Source organism: Manihot esculenta, chromosome 3 (assembly GCF_001659605.2).
Source record: "Manihot esculenta cultivar AM560-2 chromosome 3, M.esculenta_v8, whole genome shotgun sequence".
NCBI lineage: Eukaryota > Viridiplantae > Streptophyta > Magnoliopsida > Malpighiales > Euphorbiaceae > Manihot > Manihot esculenta.
In genome coordinates this window covers 26,670,707-26,689,686 of record NC_035163.2, presented here as the reverse complement: position 1 = coordinate 26,689,686, position 18,980 = coordinate 26,670,707, and the positions used below count along the sequence as shown (strand labels likewise).

Here is an 18,980-nt window from a genome sequence, read left to right as displayed (position 1 = left end):
AGCCATCTCCACCATTGATTTGCTTCACCCTGGAGGTGGTAAGAAGCCAAATACACCTTTTCAGAGGTATCTGTTTTTTGGTAATCGAAGAACTGCTCCACTCTAGTCATCCACTCAGTTGGGTCATCGCCTGAAAATTTAGGGAATTCAATCTTTGCGAGTTTGGAAGTAAAAATAGGCTTTCCTCCCTCTCTTGAATCCTCTCGGCCAGATCGATTTTGACTTCGATCTCCGACGTTGCTGGATCCATCTTTGTTAGAGAAAGACATCTCAGAGAATTTTGAAATAGCTGCCTCAATCTGTTATAACTTACTATTAATCCCATGATCCATTTAGCTAACAGAACCTTGTAGTTGTCCAACAGTGTTTTGAAGCTGTCCAACTGCAGTTTCGAGATTTTCAATACGTTCTTTGTTGGTTGTCATAAGAAAAAAGAAAAGAAAGGAAATAGAGAAGGTTAGTAAGCTTTGATACCACTGATAGGTCCCAGTCAAAACTTGTAAAAGAAAAGAATTAAATTGAGAATAATTTGAGTTATTTCCATTGATGATCATAGTTGCTATACAAGCTTTCTTAAATAACAGTAGAACTTTAACAACTCAGTCCTATATACAGGCCACTAATACAGATTATTCCCCAAAAATAGCTAAAAATATGCAAGTCAATTAAGATATCAACTATGACTTGTTCTTACAAAGAATTATTCAAAAAAAAAAGAAAAAACCAGTAAAAATATTCAGCAGCAGCAAGACTTTATTCAGCAGCAATAGTCAACTCAAAACAAAATAATTAATCCAAATACTTCTATTTGGAACAACCATTCGATTAGTCCTCTGAGGCTTATCAGAAACTTAGAATATAGATTCTATATAATTAAAATTATTTCACTCTTATAATGAATATATAGATGCTCACCTCTTATTATAAATAGCAGCTAATATATCAAGACCAATTTGCATATTAATCTAATCTAACATATTGCCACAGATCGCATGTCTTCATTATTGCTGTAATTTTTTGGTTTAGTTAGATAGTTTTTTGAAAGCTGTGAAAATCCTCACTTTGAGGATAAAAAGTCTGATTTACTTTCGTGTTGTAGTTAGCGATGAGAAAAAGCACTGCAACTTGCAGTTTCTTTGTCTGCACCTTCATTTCATGGTTTGATTGTGATGACCGCTGGATTTCTTCACCCCAGAACAGGGGCTTGACCACAGCCAAAGGCCCATGACACAGAGGCCCACGTACTTGATACCCCCCAACAAGCCTGGCTCATTCCAGCTTCCGGGCCGGGCTCAATCAAGCTTCCTCACTCAGTCCAGCCTGATCCCTGACCAGCAGACCCCTCTCAGGCCCAGCGTCCAGCCCAACTCTCGGCCCAGCCCGGGGTCCAGAACAGTACTCACCAAGACAGCCTGGCAGATCCGCTCGAACGTACGCATGAGGAGAATCAGAGGCCGTTACGCATGTAGCAGGCCGCTGATACCCTAGTACACCCAAATCTGTATGGCAGAGACGCGTGGCCCAATCCTGGAGAGACCTTTACACGTCACCAGCAAGTAAGACAATGTATAAAAGAGGAGTCCCCTCCTCAGAAAGTTTTAAGCCTTATTCTATAACACAAAACCCTTGAAAAACCCTATTCTATTGGATCTCAGATCATCAATTGGCGCCGTCTGTGGGAAACGAAGGAGATCTTTTCATCACCGGAGTTTTCACTTTCAAAACCCACTAAGATCCACAATGGCAAACCACCAAGAAAGTAACCTTAATATTCCAAATGACTTAAGCTCCGCCCAAGAGGGGCAGCAGTTCTCTTTTTCTAGCCCTACGACGTTGAATAACCAAACACCCATCTCTCTTAATCCCTCGCCAGGCTTGGCAGGGAATACTCCCACCATGACCCTGTCTAACCAAGACATTCAAACCATGGCTCTCCAGCTACAAACCACTGCTCACTGGTTGGGGCAGATAATGCAATAAAGGGGACTTAGCACCCCAGTAAACGCACTCCCAGTAGTGGAGGAACCCAGAACCGATGAACCCCGACCTACCTCTATCCGCCTCCAAACTAACAACCACGATGCCGGAGAAGAGGAAGAACCGGAGGCCCGAATCCATGGGAGAAGGGCAAGAGAGATGATAGAAAATGAAGAGGTGGACGACTATTCTGCTGAAACAACCAGGGAAACGGGAACTGAAACAGAGGAGGAAGAATGTAGTTTGGGCAAAAGATCCAACCCAGAAGACGAGAAAATGAACCAAAAACTGAAAAGGTTGAAGGAGCAGCTCCTAGCCGAGCTAGGTAAGAAAGATCAGAGTCAAACCTCCTTGCCTACTTCTTCTCCCTTCTCAAAGGTAATGCAGCAGGAGACCGTTCCCAAAAAGTTTATGATGCCGCCGATGGCGGCCTATAATGGGGCTGGAAACCCGAGAGAACATGTCATGAACTATAAGACCTTCATGGAGTTGCAAACTCTGTCAGATGCTCTGATGTGCAAGGTGTTCCCAACAACGCTCTCGGGACCAGCGAGGGCATGGTTCAACAGCCTGGAGGCCGGAAGCATTAAAAGTTTTGGAGACCTTGCCCTCCGCTTCATCAGCCGGTTCGTAGCCGGGGTGCCAGCAGATAGGAAGACAAGCTATCTGGAAACAGTTAGGCAAAAAGCTGGTGAATCTCTCAGAGAGTATGTCGCCCGTTTCAATACGGAGGCCCTGCAGATTCCCGAGCTCGACGAAGGAAGGGCGGTAGAGGCCATGCAAAAGGGAACAACCTCTGCCGAGTTCTTTGGTTCTTTGAGCAGGAAACCTCCGACCTCACTGGCCGAGTTGATGAAGAGGGCGGAAAAGTACATAAGGCAGGATGACGCCTTAGTAACGAGTAGATTTGCCAAAGGGGTGGCAGGAAAAGAGAAAGCCCCGGAGGAAGGAAGGCTGGAGAAACACGATAAGAAGCGTGGGAAGAGGCCTGAGCCATATAAGCAGGCCTGGGAAAGAAGGGATCAAAGGCCCCCCCTCCTCCCAGGGCTCATGAACCACGAGTGCTCCCCCCTTGGGTTCCTGAGAAGCCTACTCCCCTCAACGCTTCCAGAGCCGAAGTGCTCATGGCAGTCCAGGATAAGGAGTTCCTCCAGTGGCCTAAACCCATGAGGTCGGAAGCAGATCAGAGGAGTCCTGACAAGTATTGTCAGTACCACCGGACACATGGCCACGATACAAATAACTGTTTTCAGTTAATCGCGGAGATTGAAAGATTGATAAAAAGGGGGCATCTCAAAAATTTTGTGAAGAAACCGGAGGGGCAGAGGCCTCCGCCCAGTCCGGCAGCCCAGATGCCCAGGAGAACCGGAGCTGGACCAGTGAATGATGGGTCTAGTGGAACTATTAATATGATTGTTGGAGGAACTGGAGGACGGATGAGCCGTCGAGGAAAGAAGAGAAACCGGGAAGGAGAGATCAGCAATGGCGAGGTCATGCAGATCGTTGAACACTCACCCATGGCCATCGTTTTCTCTTCAGAAGATGCACAGGGCATTCAGATGCCCCATGATGACGCGCTTGTTATTGAAGCAGTCATTCATAATTTTCGGGTGAAGAAGGTTCTGGTGGATGATGGGAGTAAGGTCAATTTATTGCCATATCGGGTTTTCCAGCAGATGGGAATCCCGGAGGAACAGCTGGTTCGGGACCAGTCACCCATCAAAGGGATCGGAGGAGCACCGGTATTTGTAGAAGGGAAGGTGAAGCTGGCCCTTACCTTGGGAGAAGCACCCAGAGCTCGCACCCATCATGAGGTGTTTTTGGTGGTTAAACTCCCACTGAGTTACAATGCGATTTTAGGGAGGCCGGCGTTGTTTAGCTTTGAAGCTGTCACCAGCATCAGGTATTTGGCACTCAAGTTTCCAACGGAAGAAGGAGTGGGAATGGTTCGGGGCAGCCAGGAAGAAGCAAGGGCGGTATACTTGGCCACAGTAACAGAACCGAGCTCAACTGGAGAAGCACTCGACTCGGAAGTTCTGGAGGTCAGAGATGAAACAAAAGAAGCCCGGACAGAGCCAGTCGGAGAATTGGAGACCTTCCCCTTATCAGAAGCAGATGCAAGCAAGGTTTTCAGTCTTAACGCCAACCTCACCAAAGAACAAAAAGGTGAAGTCATGACTCTGATCCGAGGTCACGCGTCGACCTTCGCATGGAAGCCCTCAGACATGCCAGGAATTGACCCCAAAGTGATGACACACCAATTGAATGTCCTCCCCGAGGCCAGACCAGTGAAGCAAAAGAAGAGAGTAGTAGGAAGAGAAAAACAGCAAGCCACCCGGGAGGAAGTGCAGAAGTTAGAAGAAGCAGGCTTTATTAGGGAAGTAATGTACCCACAATGGTTGGCAAATCCTGTGTTAGTCAAAAAAGCCAATGGCAAATACAGGATGTGCATAGATTTTACCGACCTAAATAAAGCCTGCCCCAAAGATTGTTACCCCCTCCCCGATATTAATAAAATGGTCGATTCAACGGCCGGATTTGATTATATGTCTTCTTTGGATGCTATGTCTGGTTATCACCAAATCCCAATGGAGAAGTCGGATGAGGAGAAAACCTCATTTATTACTGAAGACGGGACTTACTGCTACAAAGCTATGCCTTTCGGATTAAGAAATGCCGGGGCAACTTACCAACGATTAATGAATAAAATCTTTAAGAACCAGATTGGCAGGAATGTAGAAGTGTATGTGGATGACATGGTGGTTAAAAGTTCAACTTTTCAACAACACATAGCAGATCTAAGGGAGATATTTGGGGTGTTAGATCAATACAGAATGAAGTTAAACCCAGCAAAATGTGCTTTTTTCATCAGGGGAGGAAAGTTCTTGGGATACATGGTGAGTGGAAAAGGCATTGAGCCTAATCCGGAGAAAGTAGAAGCCATATTGAATATGCCAGAGCCGACCTGCGTAAGGGACGTCCAGAGATTAACCGGGAGAGTGGTGGCGCTTAACCGATTTATGTCGAAGTCAGCAGAAAAGTGTTTACCATTCTTCAAAAAGTTGAGAAAGGTACCAAACTTCGAATGGACGGAAGACTGCCAAAAAGCTTTCGCGGAACTTAAGAAATATCTTAGCTTGCCTCACGTGCTCAGCAGTCCCATAAAAGGGGAAGAGCTTCTGATATATTTGGCAGCCTCAGAACAGGCAATCAGCGCGGTACTAGTAAGGGTAGAAGGAGGAGAGCAGAAACCTGTTTTCTACATCGGCAAGGTACTCAGAGACACTGAGGTCAGGTACTCGAACATTGAAAAATTGGCTTATGCCTTGTTGTTAGCAGTCCGGAAATTCAAAGTTTATCTGGAAGGCCACCAAGGAGTTGTGATGACGAACCAACCCTTAAAGAAGATCCTACGTAGGCCGGAAACTTCAGGACGGATGTTAGCATGGTCCGTGGAAATCAGCCCCTACTGTCTGGAATACCGACCTCGGACAGCAATAAAATCTCAAGCGCTGGCTGACTTCATAGCAGAATGCTCATTTAACGGGGAGAAGGAAGAATCATCCTCGGAGATGCCTAGAAAGGAAGGAGAGCAAGAGCTTTCCCAAGAATTTAGCTGGAAGCTATATGTAGACGGAGCATCAGGATCTGAGGGCAGCGGCGCAGGGATAATGCTTAAGGGGCCGGAGGGCTTCAAAGTGTGTTATGCTTTACGGTTAGAATTCAAGGCTTCTAACAATATGGCCGAGTACGAGGCCTTGGTGAATGGGATGTTGGTAGCCTCGGAAGTAGGGGTAACCGACCTCGAAGTAAATAGTGACTCTCAACTGGTGATCAACCAGGTAACGGGGGTATATCAAGCCAGAGACCCCATCATGCAGAACTATCTTGATAAAGTAAAAGCCATAGAAGCCGAGCTCACAGAGCGGGGAGTTATTGTCAGATTTCAAAGAATACCTCGGGATGAAAACGAGGAGGCAGACCTGCTTAGTCGATTGACCAAAGAAGAGTTAGAACAGCTCCCTGACAAAGTATACATACAGCATATCCGCACACCTGCTTTCCAAAAGACAAACACAGTACTGCAAGTGGATCAGAACCCAACGTGGATGAGCCCCTATCTAAAATATTTGGAGAAGGGCGAACTCCCTGAAGACAAAGACGAAGCCAGAAAGATAGCAGCTCGAGCTGCCAACTACCAAGTAATAAGGGGAACTTTGTACAGAAAGGGGAAGTCCAGCCCATGGCTCCGATGTGTGAGTCCGGAAGAAGCTGCAAAGATAATGGAGGAAATACATAGAGGCCTATGTGGGGCTCACGAGAGAGCAGGGACATTAGCTAACAAAATATTTAGGCAAGGATACTACTGGCCTACTGTTAAGAAAGAAGCAGAAGAGTTTGTCCGAAGGTGCGACGTATGTCAGAGATTTGCTAATGCCATCAGGACCCCTGCCACTCCTCAAGCAAGCATATTCAGTCCATGGCCTTTCTCACAATGGGGAATTGACATCCTGGGACCTTTCCCCAAGACTACGGGGCAAAGGAAATTTGTAGTAGTGGCTGTGGAATACTTCTCGAAATGGCCAGAGGCAGAAGCAATAGCAACAATCACAGCCAGAAAAATGATAGATTTTGTATGGGGGCATGTCATTTGCAGATTTGGCATACCTAGAGTGCTTATCTCAGACAACGGCAGACAATTTGACTGCAGCACCTTCAAAACCTTCACGACGAACATGGGCATATGGCATAAGTTCTCCTCCGTGGCCCATCCTCAGACCAATGGTCAAACGGAAGTCACTAACAGAGCAATCCTCCAAGGATTAAAAAAGCGGCTGGACGGTGCAAAGGAAAACTGGGCAGAAGAACTCAATAGTATCCTATGGGCACTCCGAACTACTCCCAGAGCACCCACTAAGGAAACACCGTTCGCACTCGCTTACGGTACAGAGGCCGTAGTTCCAGTTGAATTACAGATCCCCACTCATCGAGTTCAATTTCTCAGTGAGGACACCAATGGGGACAAGTTAAGAAGCAACCTGGATGCTCTTGAAGAAGTTAGGGAAGAAGCACAAGTCCGAACTGCTGCTTATCAACAACGAGCGGCAAGATATTATAATCAAAAGGTCAGAGAAAGAAGCTTAAAGGTGGGAGACCTGACTTTAAGAAACTTGGAAGCTACAGGAAAAAGAGCAGCCGCAGGCAAGCTAGCACCGACCTGGGAAGGTCCATTCAAGGTGACAAAAGTGGTTAAGCCCGGGGTATACCGAATTGAAGATATGCAAGGAAACCCCGAGCCCCACTCCTGGAACATCCAGCACTTAAAAAGGTACTTCCCTTGAAATATATGTAAAGAAAAATATTGTACTCTGAAAGGCACAAATAAATAAAATAACGCCATTCTTTACGCAATGATGTTATCTCCATTAAGAATGTTACTTCTCTTTGAAAAAGAAAGAACAAAACTAGAAGACCGGGATCCCCAAGATCTCCCGGACACAAGACCAGGATCCCCAAGATCTCCTGGCGAAAGAAGACCTCCTTGAGACATAGAGACCTCCTGGAGGTAGAAGACCGGGATCCCCAAGATCTCCCGGACACAAGACCAGGATCCCCAAGATCTCCTGGCGAAAGAAGACCTCCTTGAGACATAGAGACCTCCTGGAGGTAGAAGACCAGGATCCCCAAGATCTCCTGGCAAAAGAAAACCTTACTGAGACATAGAGACCTCGGTGAGGCAGAAGACCAGGATCCCCAAGATCTCCTGGCACTAGAAAACCTCCTTGAGACATAGAGACCTCCTGGAGGTAGAAGACCGGGATCCCCAAGATCTCCCGGACACAAGACCAGGATCCCCAAGATCTCCTGGCGAAAGAAGACCTCCTTGAGACATAGAGACCTCCTGGAGGTAGAAGACCGGGATCCCCAAGATCTCCCGGACACAAGACCAGGATCCCCAAGATCTCCTGGCGAAAGAAGACCTCCTTGAGACATAGAGACCTCCTGGAGGTAGAAGACCAGGATCCCCAAGATCTCCTGGCAAAAGAAAACCTTACTGAGACATAGAGACCTCGGTGAGGCAGAAGACCAGGATCCCCAAGATCTCCTGGCACTAGAAAACCTCCTTGAGACATAGAGACCTCCTAGAGGTAGAAGACCGGGATCCCCAAGATCTCCCGGATGCAAGACCAGGATCCCCAAGATCTCCTGGCACTAAGAAGACCTCCTTGAGACATAGAGACCTCCTGGAGGTAGAAGACCGGGATCCCCAAGGTCGTCCCGAAATTACAAGACCAGGATAGGTCGTCCCGGAATTACAAGACCAGGATCCCCAAGATCTCCTGGCAAAAGAAAACCTTACTGAGACATAGAGACCTCGGTGAGGCAGAAGACCAGGATCCCCAAGATCTCCTGGCACTAGAAAACCTCCTTGAGACATAGAGACCTCCTGGAGGTAGAAGACCGGGATCCCCAAGATCTCCCGGATGCAAGACCAGGATCCCCAAGATCTCCTGGCACTAAAAAGACCTCCTTGAGACATAGAGACCTCCTGGAGGTAGAAGACCGGGATCCCCAAGGTCGTCCCGAAATTACAAGACCAGGATAGGTCGTCCCGGAATTACAAGACCAGGATCCCCAAGATCTCCTGGCAAAAGAAAACCTCCCTAAGACATAGAGACCTCAGTAAAGAAGAAGATCGGGATCCCGTAGAACTCCCGAAAAAACAAAATAAAGGATAGCCGGTGAGGCCCCAAGGTCACCCCGGCACAGCCAGGATCTCGTAAGACCTCCTGAAGGTAAGAATAGTTGGTGAAGGACTTCAGGGCCCCCCAAAAAACGAAAATTTCCCATAACTTTATGCAGGAACAACTTACAAAACTATATTTCCGACCTCACAAACATAGAGAGGTCCGGCGCTGCAAAAAAAAAAAAAAAAAAAAAAAAAAAAAAAAAAAAAAAAAAAAAAAAAAAAAAAAAAGAGGAGGTCGAGCTCCCAGCTCGGACCGATAAGCCCAAGACCGAGCTCCTACCTCGGATAGATTCATATCTTCAAAAGATCAAGATGCGCAAGCCAAAAAGAAAGGCCGAGCTCCCTCCATAGAAGAACTCATAAATCCTTAGGAGGATACTAAGGCTATAATCAAAGCCTAAATCAGTTTATCTGGAACAAATATACAAAGTCACAGCCAAGAAGGCAGGGCTAAAAACAAACATGCAAGTCGCCAATAAAAAGGTATGAGATTTGATCTCTCAAACTATCAGCTAAAGAGCTGAGTTTGCAACTTAAGATCAATTCAGAGTTTACGAATAAAACACATAGTATATATGACAAGTACAGATAAATTCAAAGATAGTAGGGGAAAAGAGGAAAATGATATTTCATTAAGATGACAGTTACAATTTATCCTTCTGATGAGGAGGAGGGATAAATAGTCCTTAAAGGACTTACATCAGTAAGAACACCCTCGCCTACATTATTTCTCTTTACAGCCCCCTCCGAAGGAAGCTCGGTGTCCCTTGGGCCAGAACTCTCAACGTTAAGGGTGGGGGCAACATCTGACCCAGGGTGGAGGCTTTCTTTCTCAGAATCAGGGTCATCTTCCTCCGACCTTAACCCGGGTTCCCCTGAAGAAGACTCAGCTGGCCGGTCTATGTTCCTCCGGCAATCCCCTCGGGGCATAGGGCAATCGTCTTCCCCATATAGCACTGACTCACCATCTGAGTCCACTTCGCGCTTGCAAAGCTTGGCCAAAGGAATATCAGGAGCCTGCCTAGCTTCTCTTAAACCGCGATTGTAGCCGGTCACATACATGCGGAAGGCCTTATCAAGGATAGCCTTTTTCATTTCACCAGAAGCTTTATACTCATCCAGATGTTCTTCACAAGCCTCAGCTACAAATCCCTTAAACTCAGAAGAGTCTTTATAGTCCTGTAGATGAGCTTCACAGGCCTGTTCAATTTTAACCTTCAGCTCATCAGACTCCTGATACTCCGCTACATACTGTTCACGCTGTAGGAGAGCCTTTCCTTCGGCATACTTTATCACCTCGAGCAGGGCTAAACATTTACGTTCCAATACTCTGACTTCATTTTTCAGCTGTTGTTGGCGAAGGTCGAACTCTTCAGCCGAGGAAGTCAAGTCTCTGATACGGTCAGAGCTTGTGCTCAACTCCTGCTCAAGGACCTGCACCCGAGCTAAGGCCATTTCTCTCTGAGCCTTTACTTCCTCCAGATGAGTCTGAAGTCCTTCGAGATCAGCCTTTAAGGCATCAAATTGGCGCTGGACTTCAGCTTTCTGGCTAACGGCCTCATCTCTCTCCTTGAGAGCCTCTGTCATAGAGGACAGCTGCTCTAGAACTCCTCTACAGCGAACCTCCAAGGTAGCTGCCCTCTCATCAGACTCCTGGAGAACATCGCGAGTCCGAGACAGCTCATCTTCTAAGGACGAGGTATGCTTTGTTTTCTCGGCTGTTTTCTCTTCAGCCTTTTTAAGGGCCTCCAGCGCAGAATGCAATTCCACCTGGAGGGACTGGATCTGCTCCCGAGCAGCTACCAAATTGCCCCTCGCATCACTGGTGGCAGATATATTCTCTTCCAGACGTGCCTCTTCAATTCGGCGATCTACAGATTCCCGGAGGGAGCGATCACGGACATCCACCTCCATAAAGAGGCCCGTCACCTAACATGAAAAAGCAACCGTCAAGAAAAAGAAACAAAGCAAACAGAAAGGAGGGGGAAAAAATGACTTACCATTAGAAGCATCTCCCTAATGGACGATCCGAGCTCCTCACGAGAGCGAGACTGGAAGGATGCTTGCTCCTTGGTAGAGCTGGCTAAAAGGCCGGTCAGAGCAAGAAGGCGTGGATCCGAGGCCTCTGTGGCTCCACCAAACATTTGCTCCCTAAGAAGGTCGGCAACAGCACTGGCCGGAGACTCGGATGTAATACCCGACGTCTTTAGCGAATTGCCAGGAGAAGGCAATGAAAGGTCAGCAGCAACACCTTTCCCTTTCCCAATGGGAGGAAGAGCTGGAGAAGATCCTGTTGCAACCCTGGACTTCTTCCGGACAGGAGAAGAGGTAGATTTTCCAGAAGAGGCTGGGCGCTTGCCTCCGGACTTTGCTGGAATGCCCTCAGAACCCTCAGGTTCGGTCCTCACAGGGGCAGGGGCACCTTCAACAGAAACCTCTGGGCTTTGATCCTCTAGGATGACGATCTCCATCCCTGTCCCAGAGGTCTCCTTGTCTTCAACAGGGGGCTTAAACTTTCCCCCTGATACCCCCTCAGTGGAATGGGCAGCACCCAGCCCCACTCGTTCAGTAGCTTGGGTCTGCTCCACAATAGCCAGGGAAGTTTCCTTCACGACCTCGGAGGAGGCTGGAACGGACCTAGACCCTTCAGCAGGCGTCGAGGTTGAGCTTGACCCACCACGGCTAGATGGCCGAGCTGATTTGGTGCTGCGAGAGCTCGGCTTGGAAGTTCGAGAAGAACCTTTGACAGGAGATCGGCTGACCTTCTTGGAGGAAGCGGCCTGAGCCAGCTCTGTAGCAATCTCAACTACCGAACGCCCATCCCCAAAGGCGTCAAAAATGGCATGCATATTCTCCCGAGACAGGGCAAAGTTCTTGGGGAATTTGATGCTATCCATTTTAACCTCAGAAGCTGCAAAAAACAAGAAGTTATAAAAAGTCAGCATATTTTCTAATATTATGAGCAAAGAAGAAATAGAATAACTGGACAAAACACTATACCCGTGTCACGGATATCCCTAAGATTGGCAGCGAACATACACTTTTCGACGTCATACTTCCTTTCAACGGAAGTAAGTCGAAACAGCCCGACCTGCTCAATAAGACTCAATTCGGGCAGATCGTTACAGCCCGGAAAGATCTCCCCCCACCTTAGGTCCACATCCCACGATCGGCAGGACCCTAGTTTCAGCTCCGCCACAAGGAAATTCTCTACCCATCCCTTTATAGAGTCCTTGTAGCCCGTCAGGAGAGATAGCCCAGTACGGGGGGAAAAATAATAGAAGTTTTGCTTCGCCCTAACCAGGCGGAAACAAGTGACAAACAGACAGGCCGTAGGTGCGAAACCCCAACCCAGACAGATAGACTCGAAACAGGACATGAATAAAATGGAGTTTGGGGATAACATCCGAGGAGTTACCCCGAAGTATTCGAAGACCTCAATAAAGAAAGGGGAAAAAGGAAATGGCAGACCAAATTCCCTTTGCTTTAGAAAAAATATTATACGGCGATTCTCCTGGGGATCGATCAAACCAGGAGGGGGAGGGTAAGGAAGAACTATCCTCTCATTCGGAAGAGCCGCTCGAATAAAATACAGTGGAGTATCTAAGAACCTCCGGGAAATGTGATCAGTTATATTGGAAGATGTAATATGCGACTCAAGGTTAACAACATCAGGAAGCTTTGAACTTGCCATTGAAGAACAAGGAAGCGTACCTGAGAACACAATAAGGTGAAAAACGCAAAGGGAGTCGCAGGAAGACAGAGAGCAGAAGAGAGCTAATTTCTTCGGAAGACAGAAGGAATTCGAAATGAAAGGCAATGATGAGACGAAACGTTGAGCTGAACAGTTTTGTCTTGGAGCGGCGCGATCATTAATTGCTCTCGAAGTTTACCCTCTCAACGGTTAAGTAATAACCGGAGAGAAGGTAAAGGGGCAAAAGGATGATCGATTGGGCTTGTCTACATCTATCAAGGGCCAGGTCCACAATGATAGCCCATCACTTGAAGGCCCAGGCAAGCCCAACTTGTTCAGACCTGATCTCCAGCCAAGACAACTTAACCCACAAGATTCATCACTCCACCAAGGTTAGACCTACTCATCACATAGAATATATAAGATTTGACTTGTTAAAACAAGGGTACCTCGGATCTATACTGAGCTGAGAGCTTAGAGTTCAACTCATCAGAAGCCGAGCTCATAGGTCGGAACAGTCCAGCTCGGACAACATGACCTGAGAGCCCGGCCAGCTAAAGGAAACCCAGAGCTCATTTTACTAAGCGAAAGACAGAGCTCTCAGGTCGGCTAGTCTAGCTCGGACAACGCACCTGAGAGCCCGGATGAAGGAGACTCAAAGCTCAATTCATCTAAGTAGAGACCAAGCTCATAGATCGGTCAGACAACCCAGTTTGGAAATATGAAAGCCCAGTTGGCTAAATGGATCCGAAGTCCGGCTCACGAATGCAGTTAGTTCAGCTCGGAAAAAACAAATTTCAGTTAAAGCTACGAAGAAACGCAGTTTCAGTACTCCATCCATGGTAGAGAAAGAACAACTCAAGTATGAACGAAAACGAGAACTTCATTAAAAGAAAAGCACATTACAGCACGTTACAAAGGCCTACACTACGGGACGAAAGACTATCCTTAAAGAATTTACATAACCATATACATCATCATCAACAATTACATCGTTATCACCTATCCTACTACTTCGGTCTTCGGTTCGGAGAAACTCTCGCAGCTCGATATGTGAGTTTGGCAGAAAGAGCTGCAGAAAGCCAAGAAGTTAATCCTCATAAGCGTTTCCCATGGATCCTCTGTAGGTCGGCATTCGGTTGCCCAAGTGTGATACGCGTGACAAACTCACATGTCATATGCTGTGTGTATATCACGCATAAAAAAACACGGGCTTCAGATTACGACCTCAGGAGGATCGCTGGGCTAACGTGTGAAGGTACCAGCAGAAGCTTGACTGAGTGTAGCAGGTCTCAGTCTCGCATAATACTGGTACTTCACATCAAAGAGACTAATAATACTGGTGCTTCACATCAAGGAAAACAACAAGCCGAGCACTTGAGCCCCTTCCATTTATATCCAAAGAAGGCAGCAACGGGGGAGGTCGGCCAGAAGATCTGGGCAAAATAATTTCAGCAACTCGCCGAATGGTCCCACCCATCGACCGCCCTACCAGACGGATCCCCAAAGCAATATTCAAACTCCTTAGAGGTAACATCCACTCCTCTGAAATTTTGAATTGACTCATCTTCGTCTCAGGTACTACGAAAGAGTCCCAAAACAGAGATAAGTTAGCACAATTTTCCATCGAGATGATAAAAGTAAGATTAAAACAAATTCCTGGGGCAACACAGCAATGTAATATCAAGCTCGCTTTCGCCCGCTTGAAGAAGGCACCAAATGGATCCTTCACAGATAAAACAAGAAAATCTCTCTGTTCCAACAAAGTGCCTGGGAATGGTAAAGAGGTGAGGTTAATATATATATCCAAAAGTTTATGTTTTGCAGGACAAGGCAGAGCCGAATTCTCAATTAATGCTGTCAGAATCCTTAAAAGATGTTCATGAGAAAGGAAAGAAAAGACATGTCCAGATAACAATGACAGGAAAGCAAAAATAATCGAGAACGCGGAGAATAAAGAAAAGTCCGAAAGAGGAAAGAGCAGATAGGATTCAGAAACTGCGCAAAGATAAAAAATGAAAGAGTATTATAAAGACACCTGGACACGAACAGGCGCGGCCATGATGGCACTTGATATTCACCCCCTCGGCAGTTGGAGCAATAACTCCCGAGAAGGTGAAGGGGCAATTGATGACCGCTGGATTTCTTCACCCCAGAACAGGGGCTTGACCACAGCCAAAGGCCCATGACACAGAGGCCCACGTACTTGATACCCCCCAACAAGCCTGGCTCATTCCAGCTTCCGGGCCGGGCTCGATCAAGCTTCCTCACTCAGTCCAGCCTGATCCCTGACCAGCAGACCCCTCTCAGGCCCAGCGTCCAGCCCAACTCTCGGCCCAGCCCGGGGTCCAGAACAGTACTCACCAAGACAGCCTGGCAGATCCGCTCGAACGTACGCATGAGGAGAATCAGAGGCCGTTACGCATGTAGCAGGCCGCTGATACCCTAGTACACCCAAATCTGTATGGCAGAGACGCGTGGCCCAATCCTGGAGAGACCTTTACACGTCACCAGCAAGTAAGACAATGTATAAAAGAGGAGTCCCCTCCTCAGAAAGTTTTAAGCCTTATTCTGTAACACAAAACCCTTGAAAAACCCTATTCTATTGGATCTCAGATCATCAGATTGGATTCTTTATCTGTTGATAAAGAGACGTTTTTACTGGAGTTGAATACAGTTAATAACTGATAAACAATCTAAGTATTTAATAAATTAATAATTTTATATTTATGTAACTAATATAATATAAATTAATGTGTACCGTTATTAATTATTTTACATGCCAATTAACAGTTGAACATAAATTATATGAGTCAGAAACAATTAGAGTTAAAAGAAATACACCCTTTGAAATTCATAGTTGCGATTTAGCTAATAACAAAATAAGATTTACATTTCAAATTAAAATCCGACGTGGTTTCACTTGATTCAGAGACGTAGCTCTCATTAAAAAAATGCTTTCCAAGTTTTCTGCATTAAATAGTGGTTGGTAGTTAGCTATTAATTAAGATTCAGCCAATTAGATATCATATTTCAGAAACTCAAACTGCATAAATGAAGATGTGAAGCTTTTCAGTAATGGATATTCAACCATAAGCCTCCTTTCCACTTTGAAGATGGAGCAGAACCAATTCCTTGCCTTCCCAATATTGTTCACCTCCTTCATCTTCTTCTTTATGGTTCTCAAGGTACGGAGAAGGTCAAAAACCAACCTCTCCACCACAAATCTACCCCCGGGACCAAGCAAGCTACCTATTATAGGGAACATGCATCAGCTTATTGGCTCTCGACCTCATTATCGCCTAAGAGACTTGGCCAACCAATATGGTAGCATCATGCATCTTCAGCTTGGTGAAGTTTCCAATATAGTGATTTCTTCACCAGAAGCTGCAAAACAAGTGATGAAGACTCATGATATCGTGTTTGCTCAGAGGCCTTCTCTCGTAGCTGCTAGTATTATATTTTATAACTTCTCAGACATTGTTTTTTCACCTTATTCAGATAACTGGAGACAGCTGCGAAAAATTTGTATATTGGAATTGCTAAGCGCAAAGCGTGTGCAATCATACAGATCGATCAGGGAAGAGGAGGTATCAAATTTGATCAGTACAATAACTACTTCTGCAGGGCAGCCCGTCAACTTTAGCAGGAAGCTTTTTTCTTTAACTTATGGCATCACTGCTCGTGCTACCTTCGGAAAGAAATGCAAAGACCAAGAGGAATTCATTCCACTTGTTGAGCAAATTATAGAGGTGGTGGGAGGATTCAATATAGCAGATTTGTTCCCTTCCATGAAATTACTCCATGTAATTAGTGCGCCGATGTCTAGACTCGTGAGGCTGCATCGAGAAGCAGACAGGATCATTGAAAACGTCATTGATGATCACAGAGCTAGGAAGAAAACATCAAAGACAGACAGCAAGGTTAAAGAAGATGACCTTGTTGATGTCCTTTTGAGGCTTCAGGAGCAAGGAAACCTTGAATTTCCATTGACGGACAACAACATTAAAGCAGTCATCCAGGTTAGTATGCCAATTCATCAAGGTTTTTGAGAAATTTTACTGTTCTTTCTGTTTCTGAATATTATACACGTTACCTCTATTTCAGGAAATTTTCATCGCTGGCAGTGAGACATCATCAACAACAGTAGAGTGGGCGATGTCCGAAATGCTGAGGAATCCGAGAGTGATGGAGAAGGCACAAGAAGAGGTCAGAAGGGTATTTGATAAAAAAGGATATGTGGATGAAACGGAGATCCATGAACTGAAATATTTGAAGTCGGTAATAAAAGAAACTTTGAGATTACACCCTTCTGCTCCTTTGATTCCAAGAGAAGGCAGAGAGAGATGTGAGATTAATGGATATGAGATACCAGCCAAAACCAAAGTGATTGTTAATGCATGGGCAATTAACAGGGATCCAAATCACTGGACTGAAGCTGAGACATTCTATCCAGAAAGATTCCTTGATAGTTCGATTGATTACAAGGGGAACAACTTTGAGTTTATCCCATTTGGTGGTGGAAGGAGGATGTGTCCTGGAATATTGTTTGGGATAGCAAACGTTGAGCTTCCACTTGCACAATTTCTGTATCATTTTGACTGGAAACTTCCTAATGGATTGAAGGCTGAAAGTCTAGATATGATGGAGTCTTTTGGGGCTACAGTTCGAAGGAAAAATGATCTGCAGTTGATCCCCATTCTATATAAACAATCCTGACTACCTGCTAATCAAGCCAAGACTGAGACAGCCAGGAGTTGGCTGTTCTCCCTGTATAATTGTAAAGGATTCTCTGGGTCTTTTCAACTGACTTAAAGAGAGATGTTGTCCCTTAAAATGGCTGAAGGGTCAATTGATATTTACTTCCAAAACCTACCGCTAATAATTTCAAGTGCATATTACTACTATGAAGTTTAACCTAATCAAGTAAAACATCCTTATACTTTTAAGATTATATTAAAAAATTCTTATAATTTAATTCGATTAACAAATAAGATTACATGAATGGCCCACACTTCACCTTTTGATCTGGAATTTTTTATTTTTTATTTTATTTTATTTTTTTATTATTATTATTATTTTTTTGCATCAGATACGCATAGTTTCACCTGTTTTCCACATCCATTACCCAAGATTATACCTTCAAATCTTTCATTATATATACATTAGCCAGCAAGCAAACTCTTGCTCTAAATGCCCAGTACCCCAGTTGAAGAAAGCACAATGGCTTCTCTCCAATTCATTCTCCTCTTCTTTCTCCTTGTTCTCAGCTCCTTTCAAAAAGTTTCAGGTGTCGGAGTAAACTACGGCACTCTTGGAAACAATCTCCCATCTCCAAAGAGAGTTGCCCAGCTCCTTCAGTCCACACTTATGACAAGGTCAAAATCTATTTTTCATTCATTTTTTTTTCTTTGAATTTCTATTTTTATCTTATATTATTATTATTATTATGTTTAAACATCATATTTACACTATATCTCACTTTTCTTATTCCTTTAATTTCTTTTTTTTTTTCATCTAATCCAATATCACTCTTTTCTTTCTTTTTTTTTTAGTCTACTAAATTTTTTATTGTCACTATATCTAACCAAATTATATTTCTATCAAATAAAATATAGTCATTTCATTAGATCCATAACTTAAATTTTAATTAAAACATCCTTATACTTTTAAGATTATATTAAAAAATTCTTATAATTTAATTCGATTAACAAATAAAGACATGTATCCATTTAAGAAATTTTTTTAATTAATCAATATAATATAATTTGATCAAAATTAAGAGAAACTATTATAATACCCTAAATATTCTCAAAATAGAAATAAAGTGGAAAAAACTCCCTCGTGTTAGCATCACCCATCCACAACAACTGCTCTCATTCTAAAAAATTTGATGAGCTTTCTCCATGTCAACCTTATCAGCATCATGGTTTATACTGTTGGCAAGGCTGATCTTTTCTCTCAAAATGAAATTATAAAAACTGAAATTTTGATCTAATACCCAAAATTCTATCAAGTAATGAAGATTTCTACTCTCAGGGAAAAAGTCTTAAAAATCAACTTCTGCTAGTATATCAGTTGAAGATTTGAATTGCTCTTAGATTGGCCGTAAATAACAATTCTTCACTAAAAACATGAAATCACAGGGTCATACGGCGTCGGATTTGGATTTTTCCCTATTGGTTTTCCTTTGGATACCTTTCTTTCGAGTCCCTGCAATCTAGAAACGAGAGATATAAGATGCTGAAAAGCATCGTCTTTGGACATATCGGAATCGGCAGCGTCACTGATTGCGGCGATGACAGAGGAGACTTCCGTCTCGATGGTTCTGTGGTTCGCTCGGATTGTTTTCTTGCAGTGCTCGAAGGGAACTCGCAAGAACTGATGCTCCAGCTTTAACGATTCCGTCAGTTGTGTCAGTTTGGAGGACGGCGTTGTGTGGGAATCCATTTCCATCGCGAAGGAAGAAGGGAAGGAATGGATGCGGCGGCGTTGCCATTGGGAATTTATTTGGAACGTGGGCAATTTGATCTTTTCAATTGTTTCCTGATAGTAAAG

General features: G+C 44.7%; 1 protein-coding gene across 1 annotated transcript; it reads left to right on the top strand.

Annotated features, from left to right (window-relative positions):
* The first annotated feature begins 15,370 nt into the window (after positions 1 to 15,370).
* On the top strand, positions 15,371 to 17,303 carry LOC110608353 (cytochrome P450 71D10). Its single transcript, XM_021747575.2, has 2 exons — positions 15,371 to 16,444; positions 16,530 to 17,303. Exons 1-2 carry the CDS (start codon positions 15,539 to 15,541, stop codon positions 17,139 to 17,141), a joined length of 1,518 nt encoding a protein of 505 aa, XP_021603267.2. The 5' UTR covers positions 15,371 to 15,538; the 3' UTR covers positions 17,142 to 17,303.
* The last annotated feature ends 1,677 nt before the right edge of the window (positions 17,304 to 18,980 follow it).

Coding starts and splice junctions, on each gene's coding strand:
- LOC110608353 (XM_021747575.2), top strand. CDS start 15,539: ATGGAGCAGAACCAATTCCTTGCCTTCCCAATATTGTTCACCTCCTTC. Junction 16,445..16,529: donor ACATTAAAGCAGTCATCCAG/GTTAGTATGCCA, acceptor CCTCTATTTCAG/GAAATTTTCATCGCTGGCAG.